Here is a 21,356-nt window from a genome sequence, read left to right as displayed (position 1 = left end):
GATATTGTCACGTGTCGACTTCTAATTATAAAAATGATCAAGATTGACAACAAATACAATCTGCTGCAAATTATTACAACGCCAGTCCGGCACTACAACTACATCGGCAGTATAACAACAACGTCAGGGACCATGGTGGGTGAACTGCCTAAGGCGCCAGGCCAGTGAGGTTGCGGTGCCGGAATCGAGCCCACCTCTGACCAGAGTTAAAACCTTTGAGTCAGCTTTGTGTGCATAATATTTCAGTGTTGCCATAACTCCAAGTGTACAATACACAGCCCTGTGCAGTTGATACTGGTAATGTGACATGCCGCTTAGATTGATCCAATGATTGAGGGGAAAACAAAGAAGCGCTTTAAACATGCGTTTTGGATGGCGATATGTAAATACCCACATAATAACACTAAATAACAATAATCTAATGATGATAATAATATTGCTATCCGCCTGGCAGCTGTGGTCCAACATCCAACTTAAGTCTGAGCTGGGTAAACACATTGCTTTCACACAAATACTTGTCTTGATAAGAGAGGGAGGGACTTGTCTATATCGTTCATTCAAGAAAGTTCCACAGGCTAGTGCCTTATTACCCATCCACATTGGCCCATGCATGTTCATCTTCAAAAGGTCTCAGTACACAACCATGTGCACTAAAAAGATACACGTGTACACACCTAGTTCTGGTCACGGCAATGTGCAGTATCACTGGGCATAATACGGTCACTATCCACGCTGCTGCATGTGAGGATAGGGCTGTGTGATAACTCGCTGCACCTAACAGGCTGCATGAGTTAGATACTTCCCAGGGAGTTGAGTTGAGTTTGAGAAAGAATGACAACCGTTGTTCAAGGGAACGCTGTAGCGCCTTGAGCATGTGCTAGCTGCGTTGATATGTGTGCTGTATAAATATCATGCGTTAGCAATATTTCATAAAATAATACGTATACAAAGAAACACATACTGACTCGGAGATCTGTGACGTTGGACATTACCAAACATACGATATCGATTTATCGTTACACATTCATGCGGCTCAGAGCAAATCATAATTCTATAGGATATACACGCTTATACAGATAGGCTGGTTCGCTGTTTAAACCTGCACTAGGTAGTGTTCCAGCCATGTGGCGACGGTCTGTAACTAACTGAGGCCGGAAGAGCATCCTCAGCACGAGCATCGCTCTGCGCCATTGGGATACGATGACATGTGTCAACCAAGTCAGCGACCTGACAACCGGATCCGTTAGTCGCCTCTTACGACATGACTTGCTGAAGACCAAAACTAACCCAGATCTCTTTGGGGTATGCTACAGAAGGGCCTGTAAGTCTCGCAAGACGGTACATCTGGTAGTAGGCTGGTAGGGTTGCTCGCTCCTGTGCTGTTCGTGGATTGCTCGCCCCTGTGTTGTTCAATTATTGCTCGCTCCTGTGTTGTTCCACGATTGCTCGTCCCTGTGCTGTTCCAGGATTGCTCTTCACTGTGTTGTTCAAGATTTGCACAATCCGGTGCTGTTCAAGGATTGCTCACCCCTGTGTTGTTCAAGAATTACTTATCCCTTTGTCCAGACACCTATATTATTCTGATTACGTCAACGCCCGACTTGGACAGTTTTGGGCTACCTCCATTTCGGATAACACCGCAGTGTGATAGAGAGTTGACATAGTCTCTCAATATTTCAGGTGGTAACATTCAATAATTCGACAAAGCTAACGATGTTGTTCAGCTATCTTCATTGGTCACGTGGAGGTAATCTGAACAGCGGCGAGAAACATTCGTCATGGCGTATTTAATACAACTGGCGCCTTTGACAGCTTTAGTGAAGTCTCTCAGAACGTCGGTATTTTCACATGAATGATAAAGATGGAGCGGCAGGCTCCTCTATGTACACACTGGCTTGTTGTGTCACCGCTCTGTCCTTTTGTGTAATCAATCGAGAAAAACGAATTTGGCAGGTCACTTGAGGTGCTCACGTCAGTAAGAGGACTTGATATTCACACGGTCTAGGCAGCGGCAGACTGCCATCAGACAACCGCATAGACAACAGTGCTCAGATGGTGATGGTGATGATTGCCCAATACGCAACACCACAGACTAGGGTATATAAGAAGTAATGATTCAAACAAGAATCATAAGCTACTGGGGCCAAGTCACTACATCATCACATAAGTTACCTCATATAGTTCATAATGTAATGGCTAATGCGTCCTCCTGTATGGGCCTTCAATTTGATCTTATAAATATGGTAACAAATATACTTCAAAATGTTGGATTATCATATATATGGCAGTCCCAAAGTTTTCCTTCTGCAGCCTGGCTGCAAAAACTCTTTTAAATACACACTTATAGATCAGTTTAAGCAACCATGGAATGCTGGCCATCAAAACTCATCAAAAGGTAAATATTACGCCCTATATAAGAATACCCTCCAGATAGAGGATTTATTTAACCAGCCGCCCATTGAAACAACGTGTTTGGTTAACAAAATTGAGAACACGTAATCACAGATTACCGGTTGAAACCGACAGATGGTGTAATATTAACACAGAAAATAGACTAATAGTATGTAAATCTGTAACCAAAACGCTACACATGACGAATTTCATATTATCTTACCATGCAGAGCTCTAGATGAAATAAGAAAACGTATTCTCCGTGGGTATTTTTGCAATAATCCCCATATTGATAAATGTATTTTTCATATGAAATCTGACTATTATCCTTTGGTAAAAAGATTGTCTTATTTAACGAAAACTGTATTATCCCTGATCTAGTTGCACGTCTATATTATACTCATATGCATAGTAGCCATAACTGCACATTGTATCCATCGAAAAACATGTATGTTCTCTATCTCAATTTGTATTATTTATGAGAATTAAAAAATCCTGAATCCTGAATTTGGCATATATGATTGAGTACTAACCCCAGATACGAACAATGGCTTCGAGCCGTTACCGCTAATTACCCCGTTAGAACTTCATGAACTGAGCATCAGGTGGATCATGACAAACAAGCATTTGCAGGTTTCTAGTATCAAACATACAAGTTGCAGTCCGTGTATTGCATACCATGTAGCTGCCCAAAATTAAGGGATCATTTTGGAAGATATGAATGGAACTTCATTCGTTTACCTAAATACGGTTTTGTGATGACGACGTTATCAACTGTACACACATATTTACCTAAGATCACGTTTCAGTTACCATGATGACAACCTGAGGCTATGTTAGTGTACGGCTTCAACATTCATTGAAATATTATGTTTTAACATTACAGGTCAGTTGAAATGACATTATCACGTGACATGATTATATCTCAGTACATACATCACTCAAACTGGATCTAAATCAATCTCTGTCATGAAACCACTCACACATGGGAAGTCCAAAATGTCAATTCTGCTGGGATACTTGATTAAACAGACTTGAACCATCCGGGATATTTACAAATAACGACAAAGGGTCGGCATTCATCGTTTTGTTTGTCTACTTGTTTAAGTTGAAGAAATTAATCTACATGTGTCCTTTGGTTATGTGTAGATATTGCTGTCCGCTGTCCTTACAAGCAGTAAGCTGGCAGATCGTCTCAAGGCAGCTAGTGAGACGTAGGGAAACCATATCAGGCACAGAAGACACCTACAACATTACGTCCAACTGTGACAGACTAGTGACGTCATGTAACCCGTTACGTCAGCTCCGATATCCCACTTCTGACGCACCGAGGTAGTTTCATCTAGGCAATTTGTTAAAGCAACACACTGTTGTACTATCGTTTACAAAGTGTAATAACAACGCCTGTTTATATATTGGATGCAGCTAAAGACAGTCTTTCCTTAACGCCCAACTTCTACAATATAGCTTGAGCCGAGTTCAAACAACGAACATTTGATAATGGCGTGGCTAAGATGCAGTCGGAAAGGGCTTGGATGGTGGGGGTGGAGATTGGGGTTGATTAAGCTTGACACTCATCCCATTGTTACTCGTAAACACTCCTCGCTCTCTCTGAGAAGAAGCCCGCGACACAAGTTACCAGCTGATCCTGTGAACATCAGCAACGCCTACTTCTCTCCTCTCCTTTTTATTGACATTATATAACAATACTGAATGCACACAACTGTTCTTTAACTGGTCACGTTGTCACGCTGCGTCTCACACATACCACATTTATGTCAAATATTTCGAGGGTTCTTGGGTTAAATATTCTGATCATTAAACCCCGGCAAATGTCATCCTTGTTTGAATCGTGTTGTCCGATCGGGCATTCAGTACCATCCCCAACCAACTTTCCTGCAACCCATCACAACCATATATGGAGCCTGAGACGACACCCACCAGTTACCATGTCATTTCATTGGCTGATTTTATATAACCAGTTGCATTATTTACAAGGCATAGCGCAAGTATAATTACATACCCAGGGGAAAAGTTCTTTTATAAGACAAAATTATGAAAAAAGTGGCAAGAAAGTGTGTAAATTTAGTATGGGAGTGTGTTTACATTCACGGGGTGATTCACGGCAGGCTTGGGTCTGGCTTATAAAAGTCTGTGACTTTGGGACTACCCGATGTAGAATCTCACCAGCGAAACAACTCCTACAGTGTGCTCACCCACCGATACACAACCTATAATACCGTCCCTGTAACAACTACTGTATCAAGGTAGGTACACACCTAAACCCGACACAAAATTTCGTAATCTCCCGTAAGACGACGTTTCTTCTTTTATTCGGAATAATGCCTCACTTTGAGACAAACCCTAAACTGTGTACAAGTTTATGTTTATGCTGACCAGATCTTCTTAAAATCAGCTGTTATCTTTTGCTTTAAATACTGCCTTTGAAAGCATCTTTAATTCTAAATGCTATCCCCCTCAAACGGAACCGAAGTTCTTATACACACGTATATGCCAATGCTGCTTATCAAACTCATGTTGAATTTGGATTCACTCCTACCCGATTAAGCTGGTTCATGTGTAATATATGCACCTTGAATAATATATCTATACTCGTGTTGTCTTCTGGTTTCTTAATATCAAATTAACTCTTGTTTGACAAATACGTTTTCACGCAGTCGCCTGGTCTTTTAGACCATAGACACAAACTGAGAAATCCCATGGCTATAGCGATGTCATGACAATGTCATGGAATCCCCAAACTGACATAGGCGGTGTAGTGTAGGTCTTCATCACGAGAAGCCGACGCTTGAACCATTAACCTACCTGTCCGCAACACCTGTAAATTTCAAATATATGAAAAATGAAACATGTAATACTCTTCATCCCTAATCTAATCTTTATTTCATGTTTTCGAGTGTGTCACTGATCCTCAACCCTTCATTTCTCCCTAGACAACAACATCTGGTGATGGATTGCCGTCCCCTCTTCCAGCTGGCCATTGTGGCTGCCATGGTAACACTCAGTGTCCAGTCAGGTGAGAGTTTATCGCATTGTCATTAGCGTCTGACCAGTCAGTATCCACCGAGAGAGCAAATATTTCAAGCACTGAAAAGAAATGTTCAGTTCCCACATTTAATGCTGTCCATAGTCTGCAGATTTGTAGACGTACCTACCTGTCGCAAACATAATTAAATAGTGTGATTCCCCTCAATCAATTCAAATGTATTTGAGGTAATTGAGGTATTTGAGGTATTTGAGGAGTTTTGGAGGTAATTTGCTTGTACTTACATGGTTAATTTTCCAGTCAACATACAACATACGAAACGACACACGAAATTCTAAACGCTACAATCTAAATATGAAGAATCTGATAATTTGTATTCCGTCAGATTAATGTAATGTTTCATAGTATCACAAAATGGCGGGAGATCGCCCGCCTACTTTGATAGTCCCCACAACGGCTTATTCTGAATCTCATTCGGTAACGATCAATGCAGAGACGGGGAGCCTTCCGGGGAGACGGGGAGACGGGGAGTAAAAAGTGAATGCGCAGTGTCTTTGTTACACCAGTTCACTGAGCCATCGTGTCCCAGGTTGCGCTTTAGAAGGAGAGCATCTTATTGGTTGATGTTCTCTAAAACAAACATTTCATTGGTTAAGGGAGTATCGTATTTGTTTTGAGCCGCCGCCCAAATCAAATACCCGTCTGATAAAAGGATACTCGAAAAACCATGACTCATGTGGATAAATACTGCTCCCTGAACCCCAATTGTATCTGATTTAACTGGACGCTCCCAATAAATATTTGTGTCAACGTTGTGTGTAAAACGAATTATCTACAGATCTATGCTTTTAAGTAATCACCACACAAATGTCAACCTCCATCTCTGAGAGTCACACTAATCCATATCTTCAAATGTGCGTTATCCTTGCGGAATTACTGCGGTTCGGTTACGGAACTATAGCAAAAATACCGCGGTCAGGTTGCGGTACTCCGGCGGTACTATTGCAGTAAGGTTTCGGTACTACCTCGTCAGTTGTTAGCTAAGGACAAACTTTCTGGATGAGCAACTTCTTTATTCAGAGCGACGTTTCGATACAGTCTTGTAGCGTTGTCATGAAAGTAAGAGGCAGATAAGACAGGGTGGTGCATATATATGCAGTATATAATGGGCAGTACAGTATTTACATGCATTTACATGGTCTGTTTCAGCGACTCTTCGTCACCACAGCTAAAGGGTCTTTATGGTCTTGTGGTCTGTTTCAGTGACTCCTCCCCCAAATGCATGTGGCGGCAGATCTTCCTTTAGCAGAGAATTCTACCCCATTAACGGTAGATGTGACAGGTTCTACCGGTGCGTTTTAAATGCTGTTGGACCCGTCATGCAATGTAGACTGGGCACCTTCTTCAGCTACTCTAAACAGACATGCGACTACGCCAAGAACGTCATCCAAGACGCGTCATGCGGTAGGTCACGTGCTATTGTTTCGTTACGTACCCTCGACATTGGGGAATTACTATTCATCTTCTTAACGTGGTGTAACTCACTCATTCATCCACTTCAGATTTATGCAGCGAACGCAACGTGCACCCGTACATGAACTCCTGTGAACTGTTCTACGAGTGTACAGGCAACCCAGACTCCCCAGTAGAAAGCAAGTGCTGCCCAGCTGGTCAGACCTTCGTAGCGAACGTTGGATGTCAAGTAAGGCATAACTTCCGTTGAAATACCCAAAATGGCAGTCGCCAGCGTCATCAGAACGTCATCATTTCCATCTGCCAGTGCTCAGTGACCAAACTGACGTCTCCATTTACAAATGTCAATGCTCAGTGTCTGTGAGAACGTCTCCATTTACAACCGCCAATACGCAGTTTCGCATATTAAGGCTTGTACAATGTGTCAGTATGGAGGACAGTAGAGGAAACTAGATTGTCATAGTTCTATTGTTCGAATTGAAGAGTGTATTTTTCTGTACTGTGACCCCTGTGTAACCATTCCACAGCCACTCGGTTTTGGCCAGTCCTGTGCTGCCAGCAACTACACCCACTCCCGCTACTGCCGGAACTACCTCCAGTGTGTGGACGGGACTCTCACTCAGTTCTGCTGCCCTGGCACGGAGAGATTCAATGGGGAACGATGTGTCCCCGACCCTGACGGGGTATGCACCATCCCCTGTGAAGGCGAAGGTAAATGGGGCACCCCACCCTTCGAGACACAATGCAGTAACAAGATGGGAATTAAACCTTTCAACTGGGGAGGTGTGTGTGGGGTGGGGGTGGGATAGGGGTGTTCGGGATCTCAGATCCATCCATTATGGATCCGATTATCCATCATGAAGTCCAGGAGAGGACGACGTGGTAGCTCACCCGAGAGGATTACATGTTACCGTTCACATAATGAAGGCAAAGTGAAGGCGTAGTCATCACCATTCATCCGACTGGCGTTTCTCCTTTCCCTGAAACTGTATGATTGATGCGAGGGGCTAATATTCTAACAATCTCAGTTCCAAAATCGTCACATTACACTTGTTCCCAATGATGTATCGCAACTGTTAGAATTTCAAGAAATTGTATTTGTTTCAGAGTACCCAACGGCAGCACCAGACCCGACCCCGCTCGTCTCAACAGGTGAAGTTCAATCAAATACTTCTCTTTCTCCCCTCCCCTCCCCTCTCTCACTGTCCGTCTGTCCACTCCATTCTCTCCTCTTCTTCTTCTCTCGCTCTCCCCCTCCTTCCCTCTCTTTGTGTTTCACTGTGTACCTCTCTCTATTTACATACACACTATAGAAGGGATTATTTCCTTTTGCAGAATGCCAACCTGGAACTGACTCAGAAATGAACAACATCAAACCCTGGGGCATGATGGATCTTAAGTCTGCGTGGCTGGGAAACACCGGTCCCGTCGTCCAGTCAAATGACGGTCAGTCTGGCGTTTTCCGCAACGGTACCTACATCACACTCAGCTTCTTCAACAACAACGTCATGGCACCCTTCAGGGCCTTTGTGCGCTTCCAGCCGGAGGATCCCAACTCAAACATAGAGCAGGACCTTCTGAGCAACGCCTGTGACGGGGCGGGGGCCTCCATCACCTTGTCGGTCATCCCCGCCACTAGAACCGTCAGGGTCAGCGTCGGTGACAGCGCAGGAACGTCTGCCTCAGCTCAATGGAATCCATCGGTGAGTTGTCGACGGCTGAAAAATTGCCATTTAGATCTGAGGCAGGACACGCTTATATACACACACACTTATTATTAAAGCTTTCTTTATAACTTGGACTCTCTCGTGGATTGCGAACTAAAATAACAGTCCCGACAATCCACTTCCTACGAGAAAATGCTTTGTATTCCAAAAGTGGGTGTAAGTTTACAACGGAATTAATCAGGAGTCCGAAGTGTGAAACAAACGTTATCAGCAACCTTACTTGTCTTGTTCCAGTATCTCTTTGTTTGATGTCCCTGGCTAAATGCCCCATTTGCTTACAGTTTAACAACGACCCCTGGGTAGAGGCCACTGTCCAGTTTGCTAACCAGAACCTGCTGGTCACTGTGAGGAATGGAGAGTCACAAGTCGTCGATAGTAGTACTGCCTTCACCGGATGTACGTTGAAATCTCAAACCTTATAGAAATTTGTTGAAGATCCGGATTAATCTTGAGCAAACCATGCTTGCCGTAAGAGGCGACTAACGGGATCGGGAGGTCCCAGGGCAATGGTACATTGTGAAGCAACCTTGGAAACAAAGTGTTCTCTCATTTGTTTCCATGAGTATATATCAAAATGGTTTACTGAGTTATAAAGGGGTACATGGTACACGACATAGATACCTAAACCATGACGTCACACTGTTTCTGATTGTCAGGAGCCGATACTTCAATACAACTGCTTTCCAGTGGTATTTGTAACACGTGATTTGTCTGTACACAGCTATCACCAACAACTGCCAGCTGAGAGTCGGTCGGGGGTTAAGAGTGCAGCAGGCATTCAACGGCCAGATTGACAGGGTAAGCCATATTTGTACAGAGAACATGTAAGCTCGACCCGTCAATAGCATATAATGATGAGACGTCAGGTACTTAATTACCACATTGTATATTGATAAGAGAAATTAATTCTCTAGGAGGGGAATTTGCAGGAAAGCGTGTTCCGCTTTCCAGGATACTACTACTTGTTTTCATTAACCAACGTTCAAGTGGAGGTTTCAAGGTTTATGTCAACTTATGTCTTAATACTTGCAAAAGAACGTTTACAAAATTTCCTAAAGTCTTATATACAAACATAACCAGATCAACTGATGGCAATAACAATGAGTGGATTATATGAATGGCTATATGTGTAACTTGCACAACGTTCGTGTTTCAGGTGACGGCTTGGAAGTGTCTTCCTTAAACGTCCCACCGGCTCAGTCCTCTTCCCCACACTGACTTCAATGCCATGTTTAACTTCTAAACCCTTGCCAATTTGTAAATGCAAATATGTCACATTTCGAGGCGAACCATTTCCGATTTGAAAGTTCCAACAGATTTATTTCTTTCAACAAATCCCAAAATCTAGTATCGCCACCATTCCTTGCACGGATCAATTGCCATCTTGTTTATTTTGCCATTCTATTTATTTGTATTTATGTACTCCTGTGTGATTACACGTCCAGGAAACGGTAATAATCCCCATCGTGTTATTAAACCAGTGCAATGTTGATGTTGTTCTTTTAATGTTGTTTTAATCACTGGGACTGTGTAGTAGTAGCTGTAGTAGTAGTAATAGCAGCATCAGCATCAGCGGCAGCAGCAGCTGTAGTAGTAGTAATTGTCCCTGGAGAGAAGTTTAACCTTACCAGTTTTCTGTAACTTGTGCTAACAGGTTCTTCTGGCAGAATGTTATCGACCCATGAAGATCAGGGTTAGATCTATCCGCTTTAGAACTGATCTTCAGTAGCCCATGTTTGTCTCCCCGTGAGGATTCAGGTTAGATCTGTTTTTCAGTAACCCATGCTTGTCGTAAGTGGCAGCTAACGGCACCGGGAGGTCACGCTTGCTGACCTATGTAACACGTCATCGCCTCCATGTTGCGTAGAAGGATATAATCACAGTATTGTTCCTTCTTACTTGCATACGATCTCTTAGAAGCAGTATTTACCAAGGGATATGTATTTACCACTGTATAATGCTGTTCAACGCAGCGAATTGTAATGCTTTTGGGGCCGATGGTCAGACATTCAAACTTTTTGAGCTCTCTGTAAAGTCCCAAGTCCAATATGGCGGCATTCAGATATCGAGACCAACCTGAAAATCCCCATGTGGTCGACTGTTATTAGTATACTGGGAAACAACTGTGTGACGGACTCTCCAAGTGTTGGATATCACGGTCACACTCATACAGGGTTCAACACATTGTGATGCAACTACCTCTGTACCCCTAAAGTACAGACGTATCCGTGAAGATCCAGGTTAGAACTGGTCTTCACTGACTCATGTGTGTGAGAAGCAACTATGGGGATCATACTCGCTTGCTTTCATGCTCGCTGACTTCGTTAACGATAATACACAGCGCTTGATGTTGTCGCCATTTGGGAGGAATATTGTTAAGCACGGTGTTTAACAACAAACACACAGAATGTTACTATGAACCCTATGAGCAGTTTTACATAGTACTCTGAGGAATTTCACGACGTACTCTATGGGGAGGTTTACCTGGTCCTCTATGAGAAGTGATATCAGGTAATCTAGTGTTTTACCTGGTCCTCTATGAGAAGTGATATCAGGTAATCTAGTGTTCTACCTGGTCCTCTATGAGAAATGATATCAGGTAATCTAGTATTTTACCTGGTCCTCTGTGAGGAGTGATATCAGGTAATCTAGTGTTTTACCTGGTCCTGTATGAGGAGTGATATCAGGTACCCTTTGAGGTGTATGTACTCCACTGAACGTTGCGATGTGACATATGTCATATTTGGGATTTCACTTTTTAAGTAAAGTACAAATTCTAGCACTTTTTTGGTTGAGTCCCATCCAGAATTCGAACCCACATTCTCAGAGTCAGGCACCTAATCGCCAGCACACAAAGTCAGCCGCCTTGCCCGCTCAACCGCCGCGACTTCCACAAAAATGGAAAAATGAAAATGAACGTTGGAAACGTTGCTAATTACACAAAAAAACCAACACATAATGCTGTAACGAACTGACTGCCCGAACACATCATGGTACACATCACATGACAACAACAAAATTCATGCATAACACACACGAAAAACACACACTGCATGCGTAATACATGCTGATTAGGAAAATAAACACATGACCGTCGGCAGCAAAACAGTTTCTCATCTTAGCTGTACCTCAGCAAGTAAAGTGTATTTTGCAAATGTCAAGATTGCCACCAGAGGGACGACAACGGGCGTTGGGCATGTTGCAGGTTGGCATATCAAGCATGATTATTGCCTTACGATTCTATTAGGCGCCATATTAGGGATTGTATGTTGCCGCGGCCAGAACAGCCAACGCTTTCCCAGGCTGACGTGGTTTGATCAATGCTTCCACCGTCCGACGATGCTTCCGTGCGGAAGGATCCCGGTGTCGACGCCCTTATGTTGGACCCATCCTGACTGATAGACAGTTGTTACAACGTTGTCATGTTGTGTTCTCCGACTAGTCACTTGCCAAATGGTGACGGGCGTCTACGGATATGGCGTCGAATGCAATCAGATTGGTGGGATGGGGTAAGCATTAGGGTGTGGACAGGGATCAGTTATCATCACAAAACCGCTCTGGTAGTTTGTTGTGACAGAGTGAATACCCTTTACTACCGTGACACCACTCTTCAGAACAACGTCCTCGTGCTTTTATTATAATAGTTCGGGATAAAAGTGCTCTTTATTACAATACACACTGGGGTAGAGCAAACAACATTCATTTACTGACACTCGTAATCCTGTCACAATGCAAAATAAGAACAAGTGCCCCAGTAGAGCAAGAAAGCCGTGGACACATGTACAAAGGTGAAAACCTACCTCAAATAAGTGTATTTTAAACATTAACTATTTTTACTGCTTTTGGTTTCACTAACTCAGAATAACGGCTGTAGAAACAATTCCATCAGTTTTTTTCTGCCTTTTCGACCTTTAAGCTCCGCGCCATGTTTGTAGGCAGCTTTTAAAGGAGCGATTTAACGGCCGAACTAAATACTTCAGAACCGAGTCAATTGAGCCCTGTGTTTCTCGTCGTCACTTGGCCTTTCTCCCTCGGAAAAATATCATCGCAACTTTCAAAGGTAAATACATTTTGACAGTTTTTAAACATATATTTTTGTTCGGTATGCGTTTAGATTGGACAAATGAACTTAAACTTTTTCGAATCCATTTTTTTCTCGACAGTTTGTGTGACTTCTTCATACCATTTGATCTGGCATAACCAGGGAACACTTCCCTCAGTAATCCGGCAACAGCTACCTTGATACTCGGGGAACCAGAGATTGTAAGATTAAAAACATTGTAGGAATCAAACCGTAGTTTACACAAACGAATCTTTCTTGCTTAGACATTACAACGAGTAAATGTGACATCCCCTACGTGCAGGGATCCATATTATGATAGTTCCTATACGTAAGGATCCGTATGATACAGAATCTTACCAGTAGGGATCCATACTATAACAGTTGGTGTCAATAGTAATCCATACTATAACAGTTGGTGTCAATTGTAATCCATACTATAACAGTTGGTGTCAATTGTAATCCATACTATAACAGTTGGTGTCAATAGTAATCCATACTATAACAGTTGGTGTCAATTGTAATCCATACTATAACAGTCGGTGTCAATAGTAATCCATACTATAACAGGTGGTGTCAATTGTAATCCATACTATAACAGTTGGTGTCAATAGTAATCTATACTGTAACAGTTGGTGTCAATTGTAATCCATACTGTAACAGTTGGTGTCAATTGTAATCCATACTGTAACAGTTGGTGTCAATAGTAATCCATACTATAACAGTTGGTGTCAATTGTAATCCATACTGTAACAGTTGGTGTCAATAGTAATCCATACTATAACAGTTGGTGTCAATAGTAATCCATACTATAACAGTTGGTGTCAATAGTAATCCATACTATAACAGTTGGTGTCAATAGTAATCCATACTATAACAGTTGGTGTCAATTGTAATCCATACTATAACAGTTGGCGTCAATAGTAATCCATACTATAACAGTTGGTGTCAATAGTAATCCATACTGTAACAGTTGGTGTCAATAGTAATCTATCACTTGCTGACATCGCTATAAATGAAACCCCGCCATTCAAACTACTCCTTTCGACCTTTAATGAACTTAAATCGACCTTTTTGTCAACAGTGCACAATTCTCAGCCGCAAACGAAATTTCAAACAATCAGAGCGGCACGTCTCCGTGACGTAATTGTAGGCACAGAAGTGAGGGTCTGTGCAGAATTCATCTACATTTCAGGGGTTAAACTATTTCGTTTGCAGGTTTGTACAAACCTGAAATTGCGAAAGATGTTGTGAAAAATGAAAGCTATATGTTCTCACGATCTATTATCATTTAGTTTTGTCTCCTGCTTTGCCTAGTTTTCGACTTACAACCCTTGTTTTCATAGACAATTCTGTCAAAATCACTTGATGTTGCTAGGTTGTAATCCGTGTTAGGTGGTATAAACCTACACGTTATTTGTCATCATTCACTTGATGCTCAGTTAATGAATTTATAACAGGTATAATTAGTGGTAACGCCACATAGATTACCCGACAAAGGTCCCCATTTGGCATTTCTTGTGTCTGGATCGATCAAAGGATTAACCGATAACACGCTGATTGATTAGTTACTTTTATGCAGATTTAAATGGGGATTTGTCAAAAGGTAATGTTTATGTACGTACATTTACTAATCTATACTGAATACACTCTGTCGTGTCTGTGTCTATGTAAAAACAACACCCTTCTTTCAAAGGATTAACAGCCAATATATTAATTGATTGCTCATTATTGGCTAACTAAATAACCTTTTAAAAGAATGACGGATATTCTGCAATTAGTTGCCAGGTGTGCTATCTTGGGTGACCAATGAGATTAAACAGTAATGTTAAAAAAAATGAAACGATACATCATGTTTTCGTATATTAGACTGTTAAAAGACGCATCTGCAGATGAATATATCACTCGTTTTTGTGGATATTGATGGATACATTCCTCGAACAATGACATTGCTCCTATAACTTTAATTTTAATATTTGCATTTTTGTTTTTATTAAGTTCACGTAGCTTTCCACCGAATCATTGTTTTCGTCGTGAAGTGTAATGATGCAGACGACATACACAAGGGCGTGCGTGCGAATTATGATTCATATAGGCAAACTATAGAATGTCTACATATTACATTCCTGTTATACATTCGCAGATCGCCTCTTTTTATTAAGTTTCACAATGCATACAAGTATGATTATAAAATAATTAGGATTATGAGACCAAATATAAAGATGTATATTGACAAGTGTCTACATACTGGTGAGTGAGCGTTACAAACCAAGTAAATTTAGCAAGTGAAGAAATATTTCGCACAGTATTTTCACTTCGACCCCGACCTCGCTTAGGTTATGTTACAGGTTGTGTCATGCAAAATCCTTTTGGTCATGACTGAAATACATATTTAACTACTATCAGAAAGTAGTTTTGATTTTCTAACTTGATGAAAACAAACCATAATCTCATTAATTCAAATGGATTTGACTTTACGATTTTCAAAAATGGCGGCGCCCTGTCTAAGGATGAATGCTATTTAAGTTTGTTTTCACCGACTTACAAAAGCAAAATTACTTTCTTCCGGGAGTAAAATATGTTGGACAATAGGATTTTATATGACATTGCTTATAACATAACAATTTCACTCTTGGAAGTGAGGTGGAGGTCAAAATAAGATTGCTTGTAATATAAATGTCACTTCGACCCCCACCTTGATTTCTTGGAAGAAGTCTTTATGTTAAATACTGTGTCATGCAAAATCCTTTTGGCCATGATACAAATGCATATTTAACTACTAGTAAAAAGTAGATTTGATTTTCTAACTTGATGAGAACAAATCATAATCTCAATAATTCTAACGGACTTTAGCCCCTGACTTCACGGTTTTCAAAAATGGCGGCGTCCTGTTTGAGGATGTATGCTATTTAAGTTTGTTTTCATCGACTTGCAAAAGCAAAATTACTTTTCACTGGTAGTAAAATATGTATTTTATTGATGGACATTAGGATCTTACATGACATTGCTTATAACATAATAATTTCACTCTTGGAATCGGTCAATATATGGGGTCAATATAAGATTACTTACGATAATATTGTCACTTCGACCACAATCTCGTTTCCGAGGAAGAAAGCGTTATATTCATGCAAAATCCTTTTGGTCAGCAATTTTTAATAAGCAGTCTTGATTTTGTAAACTCGATGTAAACTTTAGCTCCATTTTCTATCCTGGAAGCGTGGTAGGGGGCGAACCATCCGATTTAGTATATACCACAGGCTTTCCACAACGCTCGCTTCGCACACACAAACAACCAATTTAAGCAAAAACTACGGAGTCTGGTTGAAATCTGTGCATAGTGACACTATCACCCAACCCCAAGGAGCAACTGACGGCAACACAACAATTCGGCATGTGTTTGGTGACGTCGAGAAATGAGCAAAATGACGAGCTTCCTACACATTTTCTATACATTTAACTGAAAATCGTTCCTTCTATGACGTCACTGTAGGGCTCTGGCGACAGAGTTTCGTAACCAATCTGCGGTTTCGTTTGCGGGCGAGAGAGAAGCAGACGGCTTTTAAGCAACTTTTGAACGCTTGGTATTAATAAACCACCAGCTTTTCTTTTGAAAAAAATGGTGTTCCGTTTATGACTAACCAGAAGTCTTTCTTATGCAGTGGTAAAAAGAGTACCAAAAATTGAGTTTAGTTGTTCTTTAACAAACGTTGAAACAACAACATGCACGCCAATGTTAATGAACAGCAAATACATGCACATGTGCAGTCTTAAAGGAAACGGTGTCAGTGTTTTTAGCGGGACAATGAAGGAATGCTTGGTTACAAACATGTTTTAGCTAAGAGGAAGATATGCTTACATATATATTTTGATACTAACTACTACTGACACCTACACGTATACCTAGATACTGAACTACTGACACCTACACGTATACCTAGATACTGAACTACTGACACCTACATGTATACCTAGATACTGAACTACTGACACCTACACGTATACCTAGATACTGAACTACTGACACCTACACGTATACCTAGATACTGAACTACTGACACCTACACGTATACCTAGATACTGAACTACTGACACCTACACGTATACCTAGATACTGAACTACTGACACCTACACGTATACCTAGATACTGAACTACTGACACCTACACGTATACGTAGATACTGAACTACTTGTACCTATATGTATATCTAGATACTGAGCTACTGACACCTACACGTATACCTAGATACTGAACTACTGACACCTACATGTATACCTAGATACTGAACTACTGACACCTACACGTATACCTAGACACTGAACTACTGACACCTACACGTATACCTAGACACTGAACTACTGACACCTACACGTATACCTAGATACTGAACTACTGACACCTACACGTATACCTAGACACTGAACTACTGACACCTACACGTATACCTAGATACTGAACTACTGACACCTACACGTATACCTAGATACTGAACTACTGACACCTACACGTATACCTAGACACTGAACTACTGACACCTACACGTATACCAAGACACTGAACTATGGACACCTATATGTATACCTAGATACTGACCTACCGATCATGAAGAATTCAACTCTATGTGATGTGATTGTGCGCCGCACCGTTTTGCATTCATTTACCGGAAAGGTGTTATATGATGACTAGCGTCTCTTTGCAGTTTTCTGATTGGATAGTGGATTCGGAGTCCAAGCCATAAGCTGACAGCATATTGGCTCAAACACAAGGCGCGTGAAGGCATCTCATAGCGTGTGACGTCAGCACAAGCATAGCCCGGTGCTGCTAATGTCATTTGCGGTTTTAAAGTTTAAGCTAGTTCAAATAGATCACTCCGAATAACACATATACAAAGAATATAGGCTACTCTCTGAAACCTGGCAAACTTCATCTCTTCCTGGGCTGTTGGGATCAATTTGTGTGGATTTGTTTTCATCGTATCCCGGTGTATCCATGTTATGTAACCCCTCTCCGTGCACGTAGCTGTGCGGGAGATCCCCGGGATGTTTGATCACTATTCTTCTGCCCTACCACAGACAGACACTGGCCCGTATCGATCAGTGCACGTTCAGTTTACCTATCTGATGCAATGCCAACACAAGACATCACGCCGTTTTCAGATCGACCTCACCTGGCACCAAGGAACAAGCTGCTTGTTGTCAGAAAAAAATTGACCGATCTCACTGTGGCTTATGCTATTGAGCTCAACACTCCGTAAATGCGGGATTTTATACAAGATTTGGAGCATTCTCCATTTACGCAAACAAAACTGAAAGAGCTTAGCGCAATTAAACCACTCAACTTCCTGGTGCGTGATTGTCCCCACCCTCTTTAGGAAGTCCACATTAGATGCTTGTGTAGACATTCTAACATCCCACCCCGTCAACATTCACCGATCTTGGCAGCTATTTGCGCAATTGATCTTTGTCTGTTTACTTGATATAAACAGTGAGTAATAGATTCTAGCGTGACAATGACAAGGTGTGGGAAATGACATCTCCATATAGCGTCAAAGTGACACGTTGACTAGAGTTGAGCTGTAGAGTCACAGCATCTAGGAAATACACAAGAACAAGTGAGTATAACATTCACCTTCTTGTCGGTGCTCCCTCTCTGATCTCCTGATGTCGGCATTTAACATTATTGTATTCTCTACCTCTTGCCTAATCCCGGGAGTTGTTGACGTATACAGGACGTATGCTGAATGTCTTTTCACGGAAAATGAAAGATCATGTTATCTTCCAAATAACAAACTTGAATTTTTGAAACAGGTCACGTGACTTCATACTTTCATTAGCATAATTTACTTGATTTGAACCTCTCATCATCATAATTAATTTGACGTGAATTTCTCATGATCACAATTATCTTGGCTTGAACCTCTCATTATCATAATTTATTTGCCTTCAATCTCTCATGATCACACCTTACTTGACTAAAACCCCCCATTGCCATACTTCATATGACAAATACCAGAGTGTCTTTATCACAATTAACCTGACTTGAACCACTTATCATCACTATGTACTGGAACTGAATCTTTCATTATCACAATGTGCTTAACTTGAACCTTTCATTATCACAATGTACCTGAATTGAATCTCTCATTATCAGAATTTAGTCGACCTGAACCTGTCATTCTTATAATATACAGTATGGTTCAAAATTATTGAGAATAGCTAAAGCATTTCATATTATTAAACGAGAACAAATCAGATAAAAGTGAATGTATTGTGAAAGTGAACTGACCTTTTCATGTTGTGTAGGTAACAATTTAATATTTTATCAAGTCTCCTTGAGCTTCACGGCACAGTCTAAGACGGGTAGGCATACTTCCTATCAGAGAGGTTAGTGTCTCGTGAGTTATGCTGTCCCAGTATCGGACCACTTCTCTCTTCATGTCTTCAATTTTTGTCAACCCCTTTTGATTCACACATTCTTTCATCATCCCCCAAATGTTCTCAATGGGATTTAAGTCAGGACTATATGCAGGAAATGGTAATGCAGTCACATTTTTCTCCTGAAACCACTGCTTGGCATGTTTTGCGGTGTGTTTAGGATCATTATCTTACTGCAAAATCTAGTCATTTCCATAAAACACATGTGCACTTGGAAGGAGAAAATTATCTAATATGTTAGTGTAGCGTTGACTTGTCAGATTTCCCTCAAACACACACAGCGGGGTCGTTCCTAATAAGGATATCCCTCCCCATACATGAAACTTTGGGCTGTATTTAGGTCGTCGATACAACGGTCCTGACGCAGACTTTGTCCATATTTTCACATTATTGGGACATACCCATATTGAGCTTTCATCAGTAAAAATCACATTTTCCCAGTCAAACTTTTCATGTGCCAAACACCACTCAACACGCCTGTCTTTATGTTCTTGTTTCATGAGAGGAGAAGGAATTCCAGTCTTTTTCTCCCATCCAAGATCAATCAAATTTCTTCTAACAGTAGATTTTGATACAACTGTTGATCCCCTTTCTATCATTTCATACCTGATGTTGGAGATGCTTGCCCTTTGCTTTTTAGACGCTAAAATTCCCAGCCGGACGCGATCTGAGAAGTCCAATTTTCTGGGTCTCCCTGCTCCTTTCTGGTGCCCAAAGTCCTTTCCCTCTTTAAAATTCTTCCTAATCCTATACACAGTAGAAAGAGGAGTTCCTGTTCTCTCTGCCAATGTATTTACATCATTTATTCCTTGATTACACAACTCAAAAATCAACCTTCTTTTATCTTCAGCAGACATTGTTGACAGTGCTGAGGAAAATGACGTCTGCTACAAATTCAGGGGAGGTAACTCTAATTGTACTATACTCAGTAGGCCAAGATGAGTTACCTCCCTTATACCATTACTTAGTTTTAACTATCAGTGAATCAGTTGAGGTGTTAGGATAGCTCAAAGTAAGAAGAAAAATTCTCAATAATTATGAACCAGACTATATTTGCCTTCAATCTCTCATTATCACACTTCTATTTGATCAGAACCTCCCATTATCATAATTTATATGAAAAAAATCTGTCTTTAGCACAATTTACTTGAATTGAACCACTTATCATCACAATATCCCTGAATTGAATCTCTCATTATCACAATGTACTTGACTTGAATCTCTCATTATCACAATGTACTTGACTTGAATCTCTCATTATCACAGTTTACTTAACTTGAACTTTTCACCATCACAATCTCTCATTCAATTTACTTGAGTTGAATCTCTCATTATCAGAATTTACTTGATTTCAACCTTTCATTGTCACAATCTCTCATCACAGTTTCCTGGAGTTGCACTTTTCATTATCAAAATCTCTCATTATCACAATATACTTGACTAGAACCTCCCATTATCACAATTTTCTTGACTCGAACCTTTCATTATCATAATCTCTCACCATCATAATTTCCTGGTCTTGAACTTTCATTATCACAATTTGCTTGAGTTGAATCTCTCATTATCTAATTTACGTGTGTTGAATCTCTCATTATCACAATATACGTGACTTGAACCTTTCATTATCACAATTTCCTGGGCCTGAACTTTTCATTTTCACAATCTCTCTTTACTACATTTTACTTGAATCTCTCCTTATCACAATTTACTTGGCTTTAACCTCTCATTATATCCCGTGGGAATACAAATACACCCAAATTATGAGAGAAACCCGACAGGAACGTGTTTATGAACCAACTATTCTCAAAACAATTCGCAAAAGGTGACTGACAGGATCTGGTGGTCAGACTCGCTGACGTATCCCAAGTACGCAGGTCTTTGCTCATGATGTAGATCAATGGATTGCCTGGCCCCGCCTCGATTTTTAACCGACTGGCGTTGAACAACAAACCAACCAACCACTATTGTATACGTTGACGCTTTCCTTCAAGTGAACAGCAGTAGTATAGTATATGTATAGGTAAACTTGCAATAGGCTCCCCTGTCCTACCCCAACCCCGTGGCCCTTCTCTCCCAGTACCCCAAGACATGCAGTCTCAAGAGAAGACTGATACAGTGACCTGGTGACCCATGGCGGTAGTCTCACTTTGACCTGCTTCTAAGCTGATCTCTTGATCCCACTCAAAGTCACAAATGTTAAATAAACATGTGCATAGGACGAAAAGCCATTGGGTTAACAATTTGCACAACTCTGTTCGACCC

At 41.0% G+C, this 21,356-nt stretch overlaps 1 protein-coding gene across 1 annotated transcript; it reads left to right on the top strand.

Annotated features, from left to right (window-relative positions):
• Positions 1–33: 33 nt before the first annotated feature.
• LOC137260902 (uncharacterized) lies at positions 34–9,781 on the top strand. Its single transcript, XM_067798441.1, has 10 exons — positions 34–135; positions 3,541–3,605; positions 5,346–5,428; positions 6,662–6,862; positions 6,961–7,100; positions 7,399–7,582; positions 8,207–8,574; positions 8,880–8,994; positions 9,320–9,396; positions 9,755–9,781. Exons 1-10 carry the CDS (start codon positions 34–36, stop codon positions 9,779–9,781), a joined length of 1,362 nt encoding a protein of 453 aa, XP_067654542.1.
• Positions 9,782–21,356: the final 11,575 nt, after the last annotated feature.

The sequence above is a fragment of the Haliotis asinina genome, chromosome 14 (assembly GCF_037392515.1).
Source record: "Haliotis asinina isolate JCU_RB_2024 chromosome 14, JCU_Hal_asi_v2, whole genome shotgun sequence".
Taxonomy (NCBI): domain Eukaryota; kingdom Metazoa; phylum Mollusca; class Gastropoda; order Lepetellida; family Haliotidae; genus Haliotis; species Haliotis asinina.
This window is presented reverse-complemented; position numbering and strand designations above follow the sequence as displayed.

Excerpts from the sequence above, each read along its gene's own strand:
- LOC137260902 (XM_067798441.1), top strand. The coding sequence starts at position 34 with ATGATCAAGATTGACAACAAATACAATCTGCTGCAAATTATTACAACG. Across the intron at positions 7,583-8,206 it reads CATCCCCTGTGAAGGCGAAG|AATGCCAACCTGGAACTGAC; the intron begins GTAAATGGGGCA and ends TTCCTTTTGCAG. Across the intron at positions 8,995-9,319 it reads TAGTACTGCCTTCACCGGAT|CTATCACCAACAACTGCCAG; the intron begins GTACGTTGAAAT and ends GTCTGTACACAG.